The sequence below is a fragment of the Coenobita brevimanus genome, chromosome 95, assembly GCF_032717465.1.
Source record: "Coenobita brevimanus isolate Jiangsu-jjx chromosome 95, ASM3271746v2, whole genome shotgun sequence".
Taxonomy (NCBI): Eukaryota; Metazoa; Arthropoda; class Malacostraca; order Decapoda; family Coenobitidae; genus Coenobita; species Coenobita brevimanus.
The window spans coordinates 721,514-731,571 of NC_137048.1; the positions used below are offsets into that span (position 1 = coordinate 721,514).

General features: G+C 43.4%; 1 protein-coding gene across 1 annotated transcript in view; it reads right to left on the reverse strand.

Moving 5' to 3' along the window:
* Window positions 1-236: 236 nt before the first annotated feature.
* Window positions 237-10,058, reverse strand: part of LOC145413167 (G-protein coupled receptor moody-like) — a 24,947-nt gene continuing 15,125 nt past the window's right edge. Inside the window, exons 3-5 of the mRNA XM_080282893.1 lie at window positions 5,762-6,000; window positions 988-1,314; window positions 237-942 (exon numbers count right to left, since the gene is read on the reverse strand). Coding sequence (XP_080139019.1) covers window positions 237-942; window positions 988-1,314; window positions 5,762-6,000 — 1,272 coding nt within the window. The remainder of the gene's footprint in view (window positions 943-987; window positions 1,315-5,761; window positions 6,001-10,058) is intronic.

Below are 10,058 nucleotides of genomic sequence, written 5' to 3' on the forward strand. Positions count from 1 at the left end.
AAGTGCCAACCACGCCTGCCTCATCCACTGGCCACACATACAGGAGGGAAGAACGTGCCTAACGAAGAAAGTAACTGTGGCTGGGCTGGGTGTGGCTCCGGAAGGTGTAAGGAGCAGACAGTGAAGGCAGGTATGGGATGCTGGGCTGGTGCAGGTGTGAGATGCAGGGCTGGTGCAGGTGTGGTGTTGGGGCTGGTGAGCACTGGGCTGGGGCAGGACGTGGCCTTGACACACCTTCAGGAAATCTTAGTCAAGGAGCGATTGACAGCATCAGCGCCAACACTGCAGGCAAAGAGGCTGAGGTAGGCCTGGCGGTACTCCGAGGACATGACCACATAGATAATGGGGTTGATGCAGGTGGTTAGGTAGACCAGCAACAAACCCAAGACGTTCAACACAGGGTCGTCATCCTTGCTGAATGTCTTCACCAGCGTGATGGGCAGGTAACACACCACAAAGGACAAGAAGATCACCAGAATCATCTTCAGGAGCCGCTGGTCCTTTGGACTTAGTGCAGTCTGCCGTGTCAGGAGTGATCCCCTCCGAGCCCTGCGGAATGTCCCACGCAACTGTGAAAATGCCCCCTTTGCTGATTCATTTGACTGCCGCCGCCCCGTCTCATCTGTCGCATCTGAGGCGGGTGAGTCTGGGGTATTTGTTGGACATATTCTGATGGGGGAGGACACCACCCCTTCCTCCCCTGAGGGATGGCCGGACAGCCCATTGACCTCAGGCCTAAGCACCATGGCGCTCACCCCTGGGGAAGGTGACTGGCCTCTGCCATCACTGTGACCACTGGCCGGGTGGGTGGGAGAGGCACCACCCTCCAGGACTTCCACACTGACGGAGCTGGTGTTGGAGGTGAGCTTTACCTGTGTCTCCACCTGCACAGTCCCACTCAGTGTATGCACCCCTGCCTCACCACCCTCATGTGGGTCTGCCCTGTCCCTCTCTTCTCCCACACCCAACTTTCCACCTTCTTCCTGCTTAGTGCTGCCTTTCTGTTTGTCTTGTTTGCTATTCACTCTGATGATGCTTTGATCACTGTTGTGGCTTCGTTTGTCTGCACGGTGCACGATGCAGAAAATCCTTGCATAACAGACACAGATGGCCACACACGGAAGCATGAATGCAAACACGAAGAGGAATGACTTAGGTGAGTATCCATCGCTGTCTGGCAGAATGGTGCACGAGCCAATGGTGGGGTCCAAGCCAAAGGTCCCCCACACTTTCAGGGCTGTGGGCACTAGGGCTCCAAAGGCACCTACCCACGTGGACACAACCATCACCACCAGCAGCGTCTGCGTGTACAGCCTGAGGAAAAATAGGGGTGGTGAGAGGTGATGACAGTGGAGGTAATGATTGACAGTCATAGTGCTGCTAACAGTAGTTGTGACTACAGGTTCATCTGAACACGAATGGAGTGGATTACAGAAGTAATGTTCCCTTCTCTTGTAGTCTTTTCGGAATAGGGACATTTAAGTAACTAGGGAGCACGGCTGTCTTGTAATATCGGTGCCATCGCATGAAGGCTTCCCTTACCAGCACCAGATACAGATATAAAAGCCGTGCGTATCAGTGACATTACTCATGAACATGGTCTGAAGTGTTAGGGTAAAGGGAGGCCTGAGTCCTGAGGGTAATGAACTAGTTCCTAACACTAGCGACTAAAAGTACCTGGCCTTAGCAAAAGTGAAATAGGAGAGTCACCCCCAAAGACTAAGGTGGAAGACCCGGTTTCTAAGTGACTGGAGATACATATATATTTTTTTCCTAGGCACATCATCCTTAATAATCTAGTGACACACGTTACACTTCATAATTCTCTAGTATGTTAGTGATACAAACCAGGTCGATACTGAAACGAGAAAATTATCATACTCGAGAAGGGTAAGGTGTAATATGCAAAATAAATCGCCAAGGCCAAGGATGAGATGGAGGGATGGAGTAGAGAGGTATATAAGAGAGGAGGGTGTAAGCTGGGACCAGGGCAATGAAATGGCGGGGAACAGGGTGACATGGAGGCGATTTGTTTGTGGCCACCCCTTAAGAGATTAAGGCGCCCAGCAATAGATATATAGATAGAAGGGTAAGGTGTAATATGCAAAATAAATCGCTAAGGAAGAGGTGTTACGAAGCCTCCTATATGCCAGCTAGAATACGACCCAAAAGCTAAACAAAGGCAGGAGAAAAACATCGTAAGACAGAAATAATTATCATAATATACGTCACCATATTACGTCACCTGTCAGACCAACACACACACACACACACACACACACACACACACACTCTCTCTCTCTCTCTGTCTCTCTCTCTCTCTCTCACACACACACTCTCTCTCTCTCACACTCTCTCTCTCAAAACACCTATCCAGACCACTGTTGTGTTATATTTAGTGAAAAACAACAACCTATCTCTCTCTCTCTCTCTCTCTCAAAACACATATCCAGGTCAGTGTTGTGTTTTACTTAGTGGAAAACAACCCCCCCCCTCTCTCTTTCTCTCTCTCCCTCTCTTCCTGCTGAGATTAGTCATTATAAACTGTTTTCTGCTGAGATTAGTCATTATAAACTGTTTTCTGCTGAGATTAGTCATTATAAACTGTTTCCTGCTGAGATTAGTCATTATAAACTGTTTCCTGCTGAGATTAGTCATTATAAACTGTTTTCTGCTGAGATTAGTCATTATAAACTGTTTTCTGCTGAGATTAGTCATTATAAACTGTTTCCTGCTGAGATTAGTCATTATAAACTGTTTCCTGCTGAGATTAGTCATTCTAAACTGTTTTCTGCTGAGATTAGTCATTATAAACTGTTTCCTGCTGAGATTAGTCATTCTAAACTGTTTCCTGCTGAGATTAGTCATTCTAAACTGTTTCCTGCTGAGATTAGTCATTCTAAACTGTTTCCTGCTGAGATTAGTCATTCTAAACTGTTTCCTGCTGAGATTAGTCATTCTAAACTGTTTCCTGCTGAGATTAGTCATTATAAACTGTTTTCTGCTGAGATTAGTCATTATAAACTGTTTTCTGCTGAGATTAGTCATTATAAACTGTTTTCTGCTGAGATTAGTCATTATAAACTGTTTCCTGCTGAGATTAGTCATTCTAAACTGTTTCCTGCTGAGATTAGTCATTCTAAACTGTTTCCTGCTGAGATTAGTCATTCTAAACTGTTTCCTGCTGAGATTAGTCATTCTAAACTGTTTCCTGCTGAGATTAGTCATTCTAAACTGTTTCCTGCTGAGATTAGTCATTCTAAACTGTTTCCTGCTGAGATTAGTCATTCTAAACTGTTTCCTGCTGAGATTAGTCATTCTAAACTGTTTCCTGCTGAGATTAGTCATTCTAAACTGTTTCCTGCTGAGATTAGTCATTCTAAACTGTTTCCTGCTGAGATTAGTCATTCTAAACTGTTTCCTGCTGAGATTAGCCATTCTAAACTGTTTCCTGCTGAGATTAGTCATTCTAAACTGTTTCCTGCTGAGATTAGTCATTCTAAACTGTTTCCTGCTGAGATTAGTCATTCTAAACTGTTTCCTGCTGAGATTAGTCATTCTAAACTGTTTCCTGCTGAGATTAGTCATTCTAAACTGTTTCCTGCTGAGATTAGTCATTCTAAACTGTTTCCTGCTGAGATTAGTCATTCTAAACTGTTTCCTGCTGAGATTAGTCATTCTAAACTGTTTCCTGCTGAGATTAGTCATTCTAAACTGTTTCCTGCTGAGATTAGTCATTCTAAACTGTTTCCTGCTGAGATTAGCCATTCTAAACTGTTTCCTGCTGAGATTAGTCATTCTAAACTGTTTCCTGCTGAGATTAGTCATTCTAAACTGTTTCCTGCTGAGATTAGTCATTCTAAACTGTTTCCTGCTGAGATTAGCCATTCTAAACTGTTTCCTGCTGAGATTAGTCATTCTAAACTGTTTCCTGCTGAGATTAGTCATTCTAAACTGTTTCCTGCTGAGATTAGTCATTCTAAACTGTTTCCTGCTGAGATTAGTCATTCTAAACTGTTTCCTGCTGAGATTAGTCATTCTAAACTGTTTCCTGCTGAGATTAGTCATTCTAAACTGTTTCCTGCTGAGATTAGTCATTCTAAACTGTTTCCTGCTGAGATTAGTCATTCTAAACTGTTTCCTGCTGAGATTAGTCATTCTAAAGTGTTTCCTGCTGAGATTAGTCATTATAAACTGTTTCCTGCTGAGATTAGTCATTATAAACTGTTTCCTGCTGAGATTAGTCATTATAAACAGGTGAGGGTGTCAGTGATGGAAGTGGTCTTTGTTATACTGTTCTAGCCTAATTGGAAAGGGTCACCTTCACATGGTGGCACTGGTGTACCAGGGGGGGCGGGGAGTCCTCTGCCTAGTTATACACACGTCCCTCAACTCTCTCCCTATCCCCCGAAAGGACGATGGTGTACAGCAGGGGATGGGTGAGTTTAAGCTACACTCCACCGCTTCACGTATATATAACAACAACAACTTGTGCTCGTATTCTTGTCTGTTAAGGAAGCTCCCTAACACCTCTTCCTCGGCGATTTATTACTGAATATGACTGGTTAATATCCTATTGTGCTTTATTTATGATGAGTAAGGCGATATTGGAAGGACTTACGTAACACAGAAGAGGAAAGTGAGGTGTAAAGAACAAAATGAATCGCTTAGGAAAACTCACTCTGGTGCCTTAATACTGCACCTAACTCACTCTGGTGCCTTAATACTGCACCTAACTCACTCTGGTGCCTTAATACTGCACCTAACTTCCACCTAACTCACTCTAGTGCCTTAATACTGCACCTAACTCACTCTAGTGCCTTAATACTGCACCTAACTCACTCTAGTGCCTTAATACTGCACCTCACTCACTCTAGTGCCTTAATACTGCACCTAACTCACTCTAGTGCCTTAATACTGCACCTAACTCACTCGTGCCTTAATACTGCACCTAACTCACTCTAGTGCCTTAATACTGCACCTAACTCACTCTGGTGCCTTAATACTGCACCTAACTCACTCTAGTGCCTTAATACTGCACCTAACTCACTCTATTGCCTTAATACTGCACCTAACTTCCACCTAACTCACTCTAGTGCCTTAATACTGCACCTAACTCACTCTAGTGCCTTAATACTGCACCTAACTCACTCTAGTGCCTTAATACTGCACCTAACTCACTCTAGTGCCTTAATACTGCACCTAACTCACTCTAGTGCCTTAATACTGCACCTCACTCACTCTAGTGCCTTAATACTGCACCTAACTCACTCTAGTGCCTTAATACTGCACCTAACTCACTCTAGTGCCTTAATACTGCACCTAACTCACTCTAGTCTCTTAATACTGCACCTCACTCTAGTACCTTAAGCGAATAAAGAAAAAAGTTAATGGTTGTAGGGATAATAAAATACAACGTCCTCGGGCTGATGGAGTTAAGGAAAAGCTTTGAACCTAATGTTTTCTATTGTTGTTGTTGTTGTTGTGGCTACAGGATCATCTGGGCGTACACGCGGTGGGCTGCAGGTCTTAGTTTCCCTTGTTCCACACCCCACCACCCACTTTTCAGATGATAGGAGGGAAACTGAGGGGCGTTTGTATAACTGGGTAGTCCCTCCGACCGTTCGTATCGGTGCCACCACGTGAAGGCGTCCTCTCCAGTACCAGGTCCTCTGCAACAGGGTAGGTTGTGACTAATGTAACTAATCTACAAGACAAAAGGAAGGGGAAATCAATAAATCAAACGTCTGCCCTTACTAACCTGTGATAGAGGCTCGGGTGTGCGATCATGACGTATCTGTTGATGGTGATGGCCAGGACGGTAAAGACGGACACGGCCACCAGTCCGTAGCGAAGGAAGGGGAACAGCATGCACAGGAAGCCCGTGTGTACCCAGGCGCGGTGCACGAACAGTGAGGCGGCCAGGGGCAGGTTGAACACTCCCAGCATCAGGTCTGACAGGGTTAAGTTGACGATGAACACAGCAGTGGCGTTGTGCACCTGGAGAGACGGAGAGACAAAGCTAAGAGTTAGATGGAGTGAGAGACAGTTAGATGGAGTGAGAGAGTGAGACAGAGAGACAAATAGAGGCTTCGCCAAACTCTGTTTCAGAGTACTGCCACCAGGTGGTCTACCGTTGCCCAGCCTCGATTAAATATTTTTGCGGGGTTTTAAAGACCTGTGAAATTGTACCTAATAGTAAGTTTATAATAATATTATTATTTATAGGGATATTTTTTCCTATTCAATCAAGCACATATAAATATACCTGTAAAGAAAGAATAACCAGGCTTTCAGAGAACCTTAGCTTGGGGACCAGAATAGTGTGCTGTCTATTTACATATATTTGAATAAATCGTGTGCAGTCAGTAGAAGGAGATTACCTTCAGGACTTCTGATGTGTGTGTTTTAGCATGTTTTAAAGAAGTAAGCTGTTCCACTGAAAATAATGTACTGAACGATTGCTTAGTTGGTGAATCAGCCATATTAATCCAAACAAACGGCAGTGCGGTACGACACTATAACCATAACAGAGTACGAGGAGTTGAAGTTTAAACTTACTAAACTGTGCAATGGAGTCAGGGAAACATTTAAAAGAATTATTTGTATCAGACTTTGGTTACTAAGATGACCAAGACGTCCAACAGGTCCGTATTGTTAGGAAAAGTCATACGTCAGGCAGGGCGGCATATCGAACGGTGTTGCTAAATATGCGGCTACACATCTATTTTCTTTTGTGGATACTAACGAATGACAAATATTTTAATCACTGTTAACTTGCTTTATGGATGGTTCTAGTAAAATTGCCTAAGTTTTGTCTCTATGTTATGCTTACAGAGATGATTAAACTAACGCAAACGGAGTTTACAAAATGACACTTATAATACATTATATAATAATCAAAGGGCTCCCATATTGTATTTGCTTTGTAGCATATCATGCCATCTGGGTAATTTGATGAGTAAAATACGTTTTGAGTTGTTTTACTTTGTGTCAAAATTAAAAAGAAATTAAGCACTGGCTACTTTTTCAATGCCTACCCCGCATCAGAGCTGGGCGACGGAAGCGAACCTAGTGGCAGATTTCTGAAACAGGATCTGGTGAAGTATCTAATGAGGGACTTTCAGGTGTCGTCTGCTACCTAGCTGGTGAGCCCTATTTCAGTCCAGACCTAGAAAAGTAACATAACTATTGTGACTATTCTTTATGTCTGGATAAACTTACAAGAGTTAGTAACACTATAGACCATTAAAGTCACTAAAATACTCGTTGATAAAAAATATCATGCCCATGAATGAATACTTTTGACTGGCTATTATGTACATGCGTACATTGAGCTTCCATCCGGCAATCCCTCATACACAGTCATTTCGTTGTTACCGATGAGTTCAGTGGAATTGGCTTTCATAGCTATATTCGTATCGTCTTTTTGAGTAAGAATAGTGCTTTCTTGAAGCCTGTCATTGACTCAGTTTTCTGAAATTTAATATTTGCCAAATACCGCCACTTGACATCTGTTTCCATACGCCATAGGCGACCGTCCCCATGGCGGGATAAAACATAGCTCACTTTTCGCTAGCTTTCGGTGAAGGTGGATGTGTACACGGTTCATTTACTAGACCATTAAGGCGATTAACCAAGGTTTTGAAGTCCAATATTTGCATGATTCGCATGATGTACCTTGATTTATACAATGAGGATACAAAAAAGACAATTACAAGTTAGCGTAGTGCAACTACATGAGCGTGTTACTTTCTTCACTATGAGGACGTATATAATTTTATTCTTTATTCCGACGACTTTGTTCAGCTCAGGAGAGACTGAACTGGATGATACAGCTTCATTAACCCCTTTCAGTATGAGTACTCTAAATGGTAAATCGTTTGGCAGCAAGAATAAAACTATATCATCGGACTGAAAAAGTTAGACTTCTGACATCACTTTCTCTTTCAGAGGCTCAGAGGCTTACCTGATCATTTGGTACACGTTTTATGATTTATTATACCATCCCTTCCAAAAATTGAAGGAACATACATGATTCTAAATGGCACGGAAGACTTGGTACGACTTCTCTATATTACACATGCCACCGGGAAGGCAGTTTGTTCCAGTCTGAATGTGTATTTTCTTGGGAGTATGCACTTACAGGTTAACAGGTAGCTAGGAATAAGAAATGTAGAAACTGTAGTAACTGCAAAATAATTGTGTGGTCACAATGGTAAGAGTTTATGAAAAAATGGATAAGAAAACACTTTTATCACAGAAAACAGTATTCAGCATTTATTAGGTAACAGCATGCAGTGCTGCTCTCGGGTGTCTATCCTTTCCTTTCCTCCTTCCTTCTCTCTTTCCCTCCTCCTCTGTCGTTCTTTACTTCATTCCTTCCTCGTCCTTTTGTCTACGGGTGACTCCATTCCCTCTTCTATCTATCTTTCCTTCATTCTTTCCTCTTCCTTCTGTCCTTGGGTGACTTTACACTGAGTAACAAGCCAAATGGTTTCCTGTACACGTTAGGTAGCAGCACATTAAGAGCCTTACCCTTCGCCAACCACATTCTACTTCTTCAGCCATGTTTAGCCTTCGTTTGTTTTTGTAAACACTCTCGGTGGCCTCTTTTCAAATCCGGGACTGTCCCTCCGGTGCGCATGCGCGAGTGTATTGGAGAAATGTTAAGAGGTAAAATTTACAAACTAATAAATTACAGGTAAGACAATGACTGTCATGTCGAAAATCGGTGTTAAGAATGAATAATGATCGGGACTTCATGTATGTATGGGATCAGCTACAATAGCCAACAATCAAAATAGCATTTATGCAAAGAGAATTTGTGAAGTACTAACATTTAAGAAGCGAGTCTACCATCGTAACTCATGAAATTGCACAAATTAAAAAGATCATTCATATTGGTTATGAGTTTTCTAAGTAGTGTTTGATTATTCTCAATGATATATGCCATTACTATATCTCACAGTTTGACAAGGGAGTAAAAATAACCCACAAATATTACATGCATAGTAACTGGGAAAGAGCTGCCTAGACTGAATTCGGTAGCGACGACGCGCTGAAAGTTCCCAATTAAAGCTAGAGTTAGATCGAATGAGGGAATGAGAGAGACTATATGGAATAAGAGATGTCGATTAGGTCTGGTTTGATCAAGGCGATGATGACAGTGGTTGTGCTGTTGAAAATGGAGAGAATGAATTAGAGAGAGGGAGATAGCTCTAATAAGGTCAAGCAGAGCATTAATACAGCGGCCACTCTCTCCCAAAGGACGGTGTGTGAAGGAGAAGAAAGGTAACATCTCAGACGGTCATTTATTTATCGCCTTCACCATACAGAAATTGTAAAAATATAAATAAAAATAAAATAACAAGAATGGGGCTTCTCCTTACCTTTACATTCCCCCTCACCCTCTACCCTACCCCCTCACCCTCACCCTACACCCCCGCCCTACCCCCACCCTCACCGTCACCTCCACCTTCACCCTCACCCTCACCCCCATCCCGACCCTCATCGTCACCCTCACCGTCACCCAGCCTCCTCACCATATCCCCTCCCGCTCATCCTCACCCTCACCCTCATCCTACCCCCTTACCCTCACCCTCACCCTACCCCCTCACCCTATCCCCTCACCCCCACCCAACCCCCTCACCCTCACCCACATCCTCACCCCCTTACCCTCACCCTATCCCCTCACCCCCACCCTACCCCCTCACCCTCACCCACATCCTCACCCCCTTACCCTCACCCTACACCCTCACATTCACCCTATCCCCTCACCCGCACCCTACTCCCCCACCCTACCCCCTCACCGTCACCCTACCCCCTCCAACATAAAGGCCTTAATAATCAAAATACAAGTCCATCCTTCAGCCAAGAATTTACACCTAAATTTACACCCAGAATTTACATCCAGAATTTACATCCAGAATTTACACCCAGAATTTACCCAGAATTTACACCCAGAATTTACCCAGAATTTACACCCAGAATTTACACAGAATTTACACCCAGAATTTACCCAGAATTTACACAGAATTTACCCAGAATTTACCCAG